The 13,609-nt window shown below is 37.2% G+C and overlaps 1 protein-coding gene across 1 annotated transcript; it reads left to right on the top strand.

Moving 5' to 3' along the window:
* Positions 1-1,671: 1,671 nt before the first annotated feature.
* On the top strand, positions 1,672-10,240 carry LOC105463512 (fibrinogen gamma chain). Its single transcript, XM_011710653.2, has 10 exons — positions 1,672-1,810; positions 1,905-1,949; positions 2,139-2,322; positions 2,442-2,535; positions 4,145-4,275; positions 4,577-4,710; positions 5,685-5,869; positions 7,388-7,665; positions 9,312-9,481; positions 10,022-10,240. The coding sequence occupies exons 1-10, from the start codon at positions 1,733-1,735 to the stop codon at positions 10,034-10,036; spliced, it is 1,314 nt and encodes a 437-aa protein (XP_011708955.1). The 5' UTR covers positions 1,672-1,732; the 3' UTR covers positions 10,037-10,240.
* Positions 10,241-13,609: the final 3,369 nt, after the last annotated feature.

Raw genomic sequence — 13,609 nt, forward strand, 5'->3', positions numbered from 1 at the left:
TAAATCTTTGTGAATGGTCAATAATTACATGTTTTGATTATATATATATTTTAGTAGATAATATTTATATACATTCAAAATTCTAAATATAGAATGTTTACAGAGAAAAATGAAACCTTTTTTCCAACCCTGTCCTCCACCTCTGCATCCCATACTTCTTCACAGAGGCAACTGATTCAAGTCATTACATAGTTACTGAGTTTTAACTACAACTATGTTAAGTATAGCTATATGCGTTAGACACCGTAGCCATAGAAATCAATTTACAATCTAATGCAGTGGATACAGCATGTATACATGCAATATAAGGTTGCTACAAATACTATCTGAGGTAGAGCTGTTTGAAAGAATACCAACACTTTAATGTTTAATTCAACTGACATGATTGACAACTGATCAACTGAGTAAAAAAGATGGATGAGAAAGATTGTGAGACTTAATTGGCTGGTGGTATGGTGATATGATTGACAATAACTGCTAAGTCAGAGAGGGATATATTAAGGAGGAGAGAAAAAGCAACAAATCTGGTTTTGATGTGTTCATTTTGTTATAATTATTGATTATTTACTGAATGTGAACATTTATCTTTGTTTTTGAGTCACATAAATATTCCTTTGTAAAGACAAAATTAAACATTAAAGTATTAGTATTTCTTTCAAACTGGAGGAATTTCTCCCACTAATGTATTTCATCAAAACTTATAATAAGCTTGGTTCCAGAGGAAGAAATGAAGGATAACCAAAAATAGAGACATTAATAATAGTGCAATCCACAATGATAAGTCTCAATAGGCAGTGATGACAGATATGTTTTCCCAAACACAAGGACACTGTAAGGGTCCAACAGAGATGATAGCCCCTCTCCAGCATCTCATTTTGACCCTCTTCCTTCAACTATGCCTCTACTCTCCTCAGATACAAGGGAGGTGGATTTTTCTCTCCCCTGAGATAACTTGATGGAACCACAGGAACAATGAAGTGGGCTCCTGGCTCTTTTCTCTCTGTGGCAGATGGGGTGCCATGCCCATCTTCAGACAAAGGGAAGATTGAGCTCAAAAGCTCCCTAAAAACTCCCATCTTCAGACAAAGAGAAGATTGAGCTTGAAAGCTCCCTAAAAACTGAGAGCCTATGAACATGGTCAACACAGAGGGACAGGAGTGTATTTCCTGGGTCATTCGTTCCTGGGAATAGTGTACTGGGACATGGGGAAGTCAGTCTCCTCCTGTCACAGCCACAGGTTAAAAATAATAATGTTAACTGATCCCTAGACTGAGAAAGTTCTTTCAGTAATTTGGGTGATGGCAGCAGGCTCCATCTTAAGGATAGACTGGGTTTGCCCAGTTCGAGGTCAGATCTGTTTGCTCTCAGCCATGTACTGGAAGAAGTTGCACCACACAGCCTCCAGGACTGCCCTCCTCCTCACAGCAATGGATAATGCTTCACTAGCCTCTGCAGGTAATTTTGGATCAGAGAAAAAAACTTGAGCTGGGCCAAAAAGGAGGAGCTTCAACCTCTGTGCAAAATCTGGGAACCTGACAGTATAGATTGCGGGCCAGGATGAGGAAAAAGGAACGGGAAAGACCTCCCCACCCTTCTGGTAAGGAGGTCCCGTGACCAGCTCCAGCCACTTGCAGTCCTGGCTGTCCCAGGAGCTTACATAAAGGGACAATTGGAGCCTGAGAGGTGACAGTGCTGACGCTACAAGGCTCGGAGCTCCGAGCACCCAGACATCATGAGTTGGTCCTTGCAGCCCCGGAATTTAATTCTCTACTTCTGTGCTCTTTTATTTCTCTCTTCAACATGTGTGGCAGTAAGTGTGCTCTTCACAAAACGTTTTAAATGGAGAGCTGGAAAATAAAGCAGATAATAAACTAGTGAAATTTCTGTATTTTTTTCTCTTTTAGTATGTTGCTACCAGAGACAACTGCTGCATCTTAGATGAAAGATTCGTAAGTAGTTTTTATGTTTCTCCCTTTGTGTGTAAACTGGAGAGGGGCAGAGGAATAGAAATAATTCCCTCATAAATATCATCTGGCACTTGCAACTTTTTAAAAACATAGTCTAGGTTTTACCTATTTTTCTTAATAGATTTTAAGTGTAGCATCTGTCAACATTTTTAATCACTGTTGTATTTTCAGGGTAGTTATTGTCCAACTACCTGTGGCATTGCAGATTTCCTGTCTACTTATCAAACCGAAGTAGACAAGGATCTACAGTCTTTGGAAGACATCTTACATCAAGTTGAAAACAAAACATCAGAAGTCAAAGAGCTGATAAAAGCAATCCAACTCAGTTATAATCCTGATGAATCATCAAAACCAAGTGAGAAAATAAAGACTACTCACCAAAAAATAAGAATAATAATCTGCGAAGTTCTTTTGCTGTTGTTTTAGTTGTTCTATTTGCTTAAGGATTTTTATGTCTCTGATCCTATATTACAGATACGATAGACACTGCTACTCTGAAGTCCAGGAAAATGTTAGAAGAAATTATGAAATATGAAGCATTGATTTTAACACATGACGCAAGTATTCGGTAAGGATTTTTGTTTCAATTTACTCTGCAAGACTGATTTAATTTTTATTTAATATTCCATACTTGAGTAAAAGTAATTTTTAATGTGTTTTCCCCATTTATAATATCCCAGTGGCATTATGCCTGATTATGTTGAACATAGTGGAGATAGAAGTTTTTAGTGCAATATAAATTATACTGGGTTATAATTGCTAATTAATAATCACATTGGAGAAAGAAGTTCTAGATGTCTTCAAATGCTAGTTTGACCATATTTATCGAAAAATTTTTCCCCATCCCCCATTTATCTTACAACATAAAATCAACCTCATAGGAATTTGGGTGCTGAAAACAAATCCTTTTTATAAAAATGTTGACAAATTGATGGTTAAAAAAAATCAGGAAGCAGAGGCAGAGTAAGGATTTGGGCTCCTAAAGTCAATTATATTGAAGGTGGAGCAGGAAGAAACATGTCTTAAGAGACTAAGTGTAGCAAACATTGCAAAGCTCATGTTGATCATTGCAGAATGAACCTGCACAGTCTCTTCCCTTCGTCTGGAAGTGAATGTCTCTGTTAACAGCTTCTCAGGGACTCATAAACTTTCTGAACACAAGGTTTCAGATACAGTTTTAATATTTTTCCCCAATTTTTTTTTCTAAATTTTTCTCAAAGCAGCTTGAGAAATTGGGATAAATAGTAGCTAGGGAGAATGGCCCAGGAAAGATTCCTCCTCTTTTTGCTATCAGAGGGCCCTTGTTATTATTGTTATTATTATTACTTGCATTGTTATTGTCCATCATTGAAGTTGAAGGACGTTATTGTACAGAAATTGCCTAAGACAAAGTAGAGGGAAAACGTGGACAAATAATTTGTCTACCCTTTTTTACTTCAAAGAAAGAACAGTTTATGCATTGTAGACAGTTTTTTTTTTTTTTTATCATTTTTGAATATTTACAAGCCACCCTGTAAGTAACTACAAAAGTAGGATTTTTACTTCCCCCCGTCCATTTTCAAAGCTATGTAACCAGAAACACTAAAGAAGAAAGGGGAAGTATCTGTTGTTTTATTTTACATACAATAACGTTCCAGATCCTTTCCCTGTGTAAGTTATATTTTAGATTGAAGCTTGTAAGTATAACCTCAATAGATCCACATGCGAAAGGTATACTACTTCAGCACATGTGAATTACTGAACTGAGCCTTTCCTGCTTCTAAAGCAAAAGGGGGTGTTCCTATTAACCAGTCTCATCACAGTTGCTATCTGCTGCCCTTTATGCATAAAGTAAAAAGCAAAGTATCAATGACATTTGTTTATTGACAAGGACTTTGTTCTTTGTGTTTGGAGTTGAAACAATATGCCCCATTCTAAGTGAAAAGATTCAGGTTCACATTGTATTCCTGTTTTGATTGATTTTTGTTTTTTTTTTTTCCAAAAAGTTTATAATTTTAATTCATCTTAATTTAGTGATATAATTTTACATTTTCCCCAAGAATGGAATAATTTATCAGAAAGTAATTCTTGAGAAAATATTTAGTTAGCAGTTTCCAAAGAAAATACAAAATTACTCTTCTGAAAGGAATACTTATTTTTGTCTTCTTATTTTTGTTATCTTATGTTTTTGTTTGTAGATTTTTGCAGGAAATATATAATACAAATAATCAAAAGATTGTTAACCTGAAACAGAAGGTGGCCCAGCTTGAAGAACAGTGCCAGGAACCTTGCAAAGACACGGTGCAAATCCATGATATCACTGGGAAAGGTAACTGATGAAGGTTATATTGGGATTAGGTTCATCAAAGTAAATAACGTAAAGGAGAGAGTATGTACTAGAATGTATAGGAATAGTTTAGAAAGCGGCTACCCATTAAGTTTAAGAATTTCAGTTGTCTAGACCTTTCTTGAATAGCTAAAAAAGAGTTTAAAAGGAATGGTGATGTGAAAAGAAAGAAAATTATTCTTGGAAAATGAATAGTTTACTACATGTTAAAGACTATTTTTCAAGGCTGGCACAGTCTTACTTACATTTCAAACCACAGTAAAAGTCAATTCTCCTTCTCCAGATTGTCAAGACATTGCTAATAAGGGAGCTAAACAGAGCGGGCTTTACTTTATCAAACCTCTGAAAGCTAACCAGCAATTCTTAGTCTACTGTGAAATTGATGGGTCTGGAAATGGATGGACTGTGTTACAGAAGGTAATTTTTTCCTCACCATGTGTATTTAATAAGTGCCTACATTGTTTCTGCCATATGGCAGATACTTTTCTAAGCACCTTGTGAACACTAGCTCATTTAATCCTTGCAATAGCCCTAAGAGGAAGGTACTTCCGTTACTCCTATTTACAGAAAAGGAAACTGAGGCACACAAAGTTAAATAACTTGCCCAAGACCACTTAACTAATAAGCAACAGAATCAGCATTTGAACCTAGGAGGTATAGTTTCAGAGTTTGTGGCTTGACTATATTGTGCTGGCACTGACTTTGTAGATTCATGATGGCACATAATCAGTACCACAGTGACAGAGAAAAAGAAGGAAACTCTTTTGTCAGGTAGGTCAAGACCTGAGGTTGCCCATTACAAGACAATGAAGCCTAACACCCTCACCCTCACCCCGCCACCACCACCACCCTTTCACACACCAGAGGACACAGTTGGGCTGCCCCAAGACAAGGAACCTTTGTTGCATCTGCCACTTGCTGATACCCACTAGGAATCTTGACTCCTTTACCCTCTGTTTACCTCCCGCCACTGTTACAACTGTTCCTACAGGGGGTGCTCAGAGGGAGTGAATGGTGGAAGCATTAGTTGCCAGACACCAATTGAGCAATAGGTTCCATCATAAGTGTAAGAATCAGTAATATCCAGTCAGAGTTCTGAAGTCATCTAGGTATCTTTTCAATACTACCACTAATTTAGAATGTATGATGTGCCAGGAACTCTCTTAAGTATTTCTCATATATTCTCTCTCATGATCCTTGCAGCAACCCTAAAAAGTAAGCATCAATTTTCCTATTTGATAGATAAGGAAACCTAGGTAGCTTGGCCAAGATCACTTAGTTTTGAGTTGATAGAACCAATGCTCCATATTTTTGACAAAATGTTGGTAGCATTCTCTTTACATGCATTGATAATCTATTTTCTCCTTTTGCCCATGCAAATGTGTAATTAGAGACTTGATGGCAGTGTGGATTTCAAGAAAAACTGGATTCAATATAAGGAAGGATTTGGACATCTGTCTCCTACTGGCACAACAGAATTTTGGCTGGGAAATGAGAAGATTCATTTGATAAGCACACAGTCTGCCATCCCATATGCATTAAGAGTGGAACTGGAAGACTGGAATGGCAGAACCAGGTAATGTTTGAAATGACTTCTAACTTTTTATTGTAAAGATTGTCTGGAATGTGCACTTTCCAACTGTCAATAGACAATGGCAAATGCAGCCTGACAAATGCAAACAGCACATCCAGCCACCATTTTCTCCAGAAGTCAGTTTGGCTCCTGGGCAATCCAAAAAGGTAAATTCTATTCAGGATGAATCTGAGTGTTTTGGTACAATCTAATTACCCTGGCACCGTTCAGAATAATAGCTAATTACTGAACTTTTAATCTGAATTTTTAACTTTTAAATTGAGCATACTGAACTTTTAACTTTTAAACTGAGCATAAAATTATAATTTTATCTAGTCTAAATTACTATTTCATGAAGCAGGTATTATTATTAATCCCATTTTACAGATTAACTTGCTCAAAGTCACATTGCTGATAAGTGGTAGAGGTAGAATTCGAACTCAAGTAGTTTACCTTTAGAGCCTGTCCTCTTAACAACTATCCTGATTGAAAAGCAAATACAGCCTCTTCATACTTCCCAGCGCCTTAATGGCCATTTATTCTGTCAAATCATGAGCTACCCTAAAATTAAAGCAGCTAGCTCTTTTGGTGATCTAGAGGCTTCTTTTTGCTTGAGATATTTGAAGGTTTTAAGCATTGTTACCTAATTAAAATGCAGAAAAACATCCAACCCTCTTGTTATGTTTAAGGAATAGTGAAATATATTGTCTCCAAACATATGGATTTTTTTTTTTATTGTTTGGTTGGTTTTTAATCCAGCTATAGTCAGTAGACCTTCTTCTAGGAAAGGACCTTCCATTTCCCAGTTACCGGAGATTAGAAAAGAGGCTAAATATTTTCCGGAAATTTCTGTTCCTTCATTAAGGCCCATTTTTTACTCCACTCTATAGAATTATGCCCCACTTGCACAATTTTTTCCAGGAAAGAATCTCTCTAACTCCTCAGCTCACATGCTTTGGACCACACAGGGAAGACTTTGATTGTGTAATGCCCTCAGAAGCTCTCCTTCTTGCCACTACCACACTGATTTGAGAAAGAAAATCCCTTTAGCAGCACCTAACGCTTCAGGTGGTGAGAGTGGCTAATGGAACTGTACCTCCTTCAAGTTTAGTGCAATAATTAAGGGTCACTCACCGTCAGATAATTTATGTGATCTATGATAATGTGTGTGCAATGCACAACATTTCAATAAAAGTAGGAAATATGAAATTAGAGTCATCCACACATCTGGATTTGATCTTAGAATGAAACAAGCAAAAAAGCATTCAAGTGAGTGTAATTATTAGTTTTCACTGAGATGCCTCAAAGGCTTTTTGGCCCATCCCGGGTAGTATTAATGAGCTGTGGACTGGTTCACATATCCATTGCCTCTTGCCGGACTTGCAAAAGACTTTACTCGATGAGCACATTTCAGCCTTAGAAACAAAGTCAAAAATTCCAAGGAACTGTCCTACAAAAGAGGGAAATTCTGAAATCCCTGAGGAGGGTCAGCATGTAATGGTTGTATTTCCCTCTTCTCAGTACTGCAGACTATGCCACGTTCAAGGTGGGATCTGAAGCTGACAAGTACCGCCTAACATATGCCTACTTTGCTGGTGGAGATGCTGGAGATGCCTTTGATGGCTATGATTTTGGCGACGATCCTAGCGACAAGTTTTTCACATCCCACAATGGCATGCAGTTCAGTACCTGGGACAATGACAATGATAAGTTTGAAGGCAACTGTGCTGAACAGGATGGATCTGGTTGGTGGATGAACAAGTGTCATGCTGGCCACCTCAATGGAGTTTATTACCAAGGTATGTTTTCCTTTCTTAGATTCCAAATTAATGTATAATATATAGTATTTTCATAAAAAATAATAAATAGATACAAAGAAATGAAGAATAATTTATAAAGATAGTAGGGATTTTATCATGCCTCTTTATTTCAACTAAGTTCTTTGAAACTGGAAGTGAATAATACCAAGTTCATGCGTAAAATTAGCCCTCCTAAAGAAATACACCTGCTGCAAAATATCCAGTAGCTTGGCATTATACCTGAAACTATCACCATCATAGCTGGCACTGTGGGGTTGTGTTATCTCCTTTAGACATACCACATATATGATCTGGATAGATTAACATTACTATATGGATGCGTGTTCACATATTAACCTGGCTTCCCATGAGCTTTGTGTCAGATACACACAGTGAGCAGGTGTTTGGAGGAACGGAATAAAGAGCAGGCAAATACTGGTAAGGGCAGAGGTTTGTGAAAGCTTGAGAGAAGAGACCAGTCCGAGGATAGTAGAAACTTATTTTAGGATGGGGGTTGGATGAGGAGGCTATGGTTTGCTATAAGCCTGGAATGGTTTGGAACACTGGTTTCACTCATCTACCCAGCAGTTATGTGTGGGGAAGCCTTACCAATGCTAAAGGATCCATATTACAATAATAGCATTATTTGGAAATTCCAATGGTATTCCATGAATAAAACCACTAAGAAGATAGTCACATTCAACAGACTCTCTGTTGGAGAAGGACAGCAACACCACCTGGGGAAAGCCAAATAACCCAGACCAGACCTGTTCAGCATCAGTAGGGCTTCCTCACACATATCTGCTGGGTAAATGAGTGAAACCAGTCTTCCAAACCATTCCAGGCTAGTAGCAAACCATAGTCTCCTCATCTACTGAGATGAGCAACCTTATCTCCTGATGTCCTAGCCAATCACCAACTAGGAAACTTTGCAAAATTTATTTAAAGTAACAGTTTGTTTTTCACAACATTTTTAAATTGGAGAAACATAACTTATCTCTGCACTCACAAACCATATAATGAGAAGAAACTCTAAGGGAAAATGCTTGATCTGTGTGACCCGGGGAGCCATGCCAGAGCTGTGGTTCATGCCAGTGCTGTGCTCTGACAAGCCCTTTACAAAATTACACGAGATCTGCTTCTGTAAGACAAGGAGAAGGCAAATCAACGGAGGTTGCACTTTATAATGGAGACATAAAATAACATGCCAGAACCATTTCCTAAAGCTCCTCAATTAACCAATAAAATTGTGCTTTCAAATAACCTGAGATGACCTCATCGGGAATTTGGTGGCTTCTTCTCTTCTAACCTGCCTGAGTAAAGATGGTTCGCAGTAGCTGAGTCCAGGATGGATAAGCTTAGAGAAAGAGGCCAATTAGGGAACTTTGAGCTTCTAGTCCTACTAGTAGTGAATAAATTTAAAGTGTGGATGTGACCATGAGTCACAACACAGATGTTGTTTAATAACATGTTTATTTTAATTATAAATTGAGATTTTAGGAATCTTTGGGGACATTTTTAGTTAGCAGATAACGCTATAAATTTTATGTAACTGACAATGCACTTCGTAATAGACAGTTCTTCACAGACTTGCAGAGGTAAAAGGATTCCAGAATAATGATATATACATCTACCACTTGTTTTAGGTGGCACTTACTCAAAAGCATCTACTCCTAATGGTTATGATAATGGAATTATTTGGGCCACTTGGAAATCCCGGTGGTATTCCATGAAGAAAACCACTATGAAGATAATCCCATTCAACAGACTCACCATTGGAGAAGGACAGCAACACCACCTGGGGGGAGCCAAACAGGTCAGACAAGAGCACCCTGTGGAAACAGAATATGACTCATTTTACCCTGAGGATGATTCGTAGAAAATTAACTGCTAATTTCTGTTGACCCAAAAGTTTCAGAAATTCTCTGAAAGTTTCTTCCTATTTTCTATTACTATATTTATTGATTTCAAGTCTTCTATTAAAGATATTTAGCCTCCAATGGACATTAAAACTCATTTAGGACTGTATTTCCAAATTATTGACATCAGAGTTATTTAAAAATTGTTTATTTGAGGAGACAATATTTCAACTTTGTTCCTAAATGTATAATAATAAAATGATTGACTTTATTTGCATTGTTATGACCACTTGTCATTTATTTTGTTTTGGTAAATTATTTTTATTATATCAAATATTTTAGTATGTACTTAATAAAATAGGAGAAAATTTTAGAGTTTCGAATTCCTAGGTATTTTCATTGTTTATTACCCCTAAATCATTCCTATTTAATTCTTCTTTTTAAATGGAGAAAATTATATCTATTAATATGGTTTTTGTTTTGTTATATATTCACAGGCTGGAGATGTTTAAAAGACCATTTCAAAAGAGATTTACTTTTTTAAAGGACTTTATCTGAACAGAGAGATATAATATTTTTCCTATTGGACAATGGACTTACAAAGTTTCACTTCATTTTAAGAGCAAAAGACCCCACGTTGAAAACTCCATAACAGTTTTATGCTGATGATAATTTATCTACGTGCATTTCAATAAACCTTTTGTTTCCTAAGACTAGATACATGATACCTTTATTGACCGTTAAAAACCACCACTTTTCCCCAATTTACTAATTACAATTGGGCAATCATCAGTAGTAATTGAGTCCTCATTTTATGCTAAACGTTATACCTAACTCTTTGGGAGATACAAAGGAAATAGCAATTATGGCTTTTGCCCTCTAGGAGATACAGGGCAAATACAGGAGAATACAGCAACCCAAAGTGACAATATTCTATACAAGAACGTAATCACTAAGCAGGAGTCACAGCCACACAACTAAGATGCATGGTATCCAAAGTGCAGCTGGAGACAGGAAAGCTGCTTGGGGATTCTCCCAGCAGAACCTTTTAGCTCCAAACACCTGTGGTGGGACCTGGTGACTCTGAGAGAACTGCAGCTCAGAGCAGAGAGCTGTAGGGAACCATTTGCCCTATCCCTCACTAGTCATGAGGTGAGCTGAATGGAACCATCTCTTCCTTGTGATTCAGGGATATTGACTTTTCAGCAGCCTGAGTTCAGGTTCATTCGCCAACTTTCTAAGGAATAGCTAAATCTACATAACTTAGCATAAGGCTGATTGTGGAAAGTAATGGCTAATTTTATGAGAGGTGGGTCTGGTTGTCCTGAAGTCCTGAGCTTTGGCTTTGGCTTTGCACTCTCTTTCTTTCCACACTTCTTTCTTTCTTCTTTCCCTTTTTTTTTTTTTTTTTTTTTTTAAGAGATAGGGTCTGTCACCCAGTCTGGAATGCAGTGGCACAATAATAGCTCACTGCAGCCAGCCTTGAACTCCTGGGCTCAAGTGATCCTCCTTTCTCAGCCTCCTGAGTAGCTGTGACTACAGGAGTGCACCATCACTCCTGGCTAATTTTTTTTTAATTTTTGTTTTTTTTAGAGTAGAGAAAGAGTCTCACTATGTTGCCCAGGCTGGTCTCAAATGCCTGGCCTCAAGTGATCCTCCTACCTTGGCCTCCCAAAGTGCTGGGATTACAGACATGAGCTACCATACCAGGCCCACAATTTCCTTCTTAAACTTTTCACTTTCTTGTTATCAGGAGTGCTGAATTTAAGACATCCTATTGAGGAGATAAAAACAGTTAATCAGCTTCTAGATATACAATCGAAGACGTGGGAGGCTTTGGAAAATAGAAACATTGACTCATTGTTTGCAGCCTTCATATATACATGTATGCATGAAGCATTTATTCAAGTAACATTTATTGAGTGTTTTCCTTGTGGTAGCCACAAGGAAATGTTGGATTTGGGGATATAGTGCATGGTATGCTCAGTGTTCTCCACTCTCCCAAACCTGTTCTATTCCGTCCGTCCTCAAATGCAAAAAAAAAAAAAAAAACAGTGACTCATCCTCCAATCTTCCTCCCCATATCCAATTTCTACCTCCCTATATCCAATTACTCATCAAGTCTGCTGAATTCACCTCCTAAATATTTATCATATTCACTTTTTTCCTCTATACTAATTATCACCATTGTAGTTGAGATACACATCTCTTGCGTGGATAAGGGCAATCACCTACTTCCTATTCCCTTTCTTACATCCAGCCTCACCTGCTACTGACTCGTCATCCTCCAAACCACTTCTAAACACAGAATGCATACAGTTTACCCTTTGTGAATCTATAAAATTCTTTGTGTGAGCAATTTGGTCATAGCTATGAAGAGATATACAACAATTGATGAGTTTTCATGCAATATCACTCCAGTGATTTATCCCAAGAAAATCATTTTTTAAAAAGAAAATAGTTATGTACAGAAATAAAAATATAGACATAAATTTCATATTAGTAGGAAATTAAGAAAATATTTAACAGTGGAAGAATGGACAGGCAAGATAGTTTATTAGTAAATAAAATAGAATATAATGATTACATAATAAGCACAATAGCTTTTTATGACTGGAAATATTTACAAAATAAGTGAAATTTTAAGATGTAAAAATAATTCTAAAATAAAAATTATGTAAAGTTATATATACATATACTTTATGAACAAAATATAGTCTTGACATATATCATTATTTGTACATACTTGTTCTCCTCTCAACCAATCTACAATATATAATTACACGAAAATTCTAAAATATGGCTGGACATGATGGCTCACGCTTGTAATCAGCACTTGGGAGGCCAAGGTGGGAAGATCACTTGAGCCCAAGAGTTCAAGACCGGCATGGGTGACATGGTAAAACTGTCTCCATAAAAAATACCAAAAAAAGTTAGCCAGGCATGGTGGTGCACACCCATAGTCATAGCTACCAGGAAAACTGAGGTGGGAGGATCGCTTGAGCCTGGGAATTGTGCCTGCAGTGAACTGTGACTGTGCCACTGCACTCCAACCTGGGCAACAGAGTGAGTGAGACCTTGTCTCAAAAACAAAAAAATACTAAAACACAAAATAAATATAAAGAAGTCTAAAGATTCCTGATGTCTCCCATGATTACTTGTCCAGTGCTTCTTCTGAAATATCAAATATGGCATTCTTTCAAAAACATTTTGGAGTCTCCTGATTTTTGTAGGTATCCGGAGTACAAGCTTGATCTGCATGTTGAACAATCCAGCATTCATTGGTAGAAAGGGGCTGCTAACGTTTTCTTTAGATATCTCTGCATTGTTTGGCTTGTTATAATGAGTACATATTAATTTTGTGGTTAACTTTGCAACCCAGTGAGGTAGAGACAAAAAAAAATGAATTTCCAAATTCGACTTGTTTAGTTATTAATATCCAACGGTGAGCACTGAAGGGCTACAGTAAGAACTAAAGCATGAAAAACCCTTCTAGACTCAGTTGTGTCATGTCTCCTCAAATAAAGTGGCAATTGAAAGGGTTATGTTGAGAAATCAACCAAAAAAACTTTTAAGTGAAAAAAAGTTTGGGGCCTTCCAGAGACACATTCTATATTTTTTTTCACAGCTCAAATCACAGGTGACTGTTGCTAAGCCCTCCTCTTTATATTCCTGGACACAGAAAAACTCTAGTTACTGAAAAGTAGCGAGGCTAAGTGCAAACTAGATGTGTAGTGTCTTACACTGTGACAAACCTACAGAGGGAAGCTTCTCCAAAGGAAGATATCAGGTGTAGTGATACTGTGACTTCAAACCATGCAACTGCAGAGCAAAGTTCTTGAATCAACAGAGAGGGGTGATGACTTACTGACCAAATACCAAGATTTTAAAATATACCTCTGAAGATTCTGTTTCATATCTGTGGGTGGGTTGAAAGTGAGCGAGAAATGAAAAAATAAATGTATAGACAGCATAGTTGAAATCTTTCCACGATCCAAAATTCTTTTGCTCTGATTCTAATTAGTATAAACTAGCCAAGGTATTTATAATAGATACCTTCAGTTTATTCAGATGAAAAGGGTAAA

Source organism: Macaca nemestrina, chromosome 3 (assembly GCF_043159975.1).
Source record: "Macaca nemestrina isolate mMacNem1 chromosome 3, mMacNem.hap1, whole genome shotgun sequence".
Classification (NCBI taxonomy): Eukaryota; Metazoa; Chordata; class Mammalia; order Primates; family Cercopithecidae; genus Macaca; species Macaca nemestrina.

Coding starts and splice junctions, on each gene's coding strand:
- LOC105463512 (XM_011710653.2), top strand. CDS start 1,733: ATGAGTTGGTCCTTGCAGCCCCGGAATTTAATTCTCTACTTCTGTGCT. Junction 1,950..2,138: donor GCATCTTAGATGAAAGATTC/GTAAGTAGTTTT, acceptor TTGTATTTTCAG/GGTAGTTATTGTCCAACTAC. Junction 5,870..7,387: donor GACTGGAATGGCAGAACCAG/GTAATGTTTGAA, acceptor CCCTCTTCTCAG/TACTGCAGACTATGCCACGT.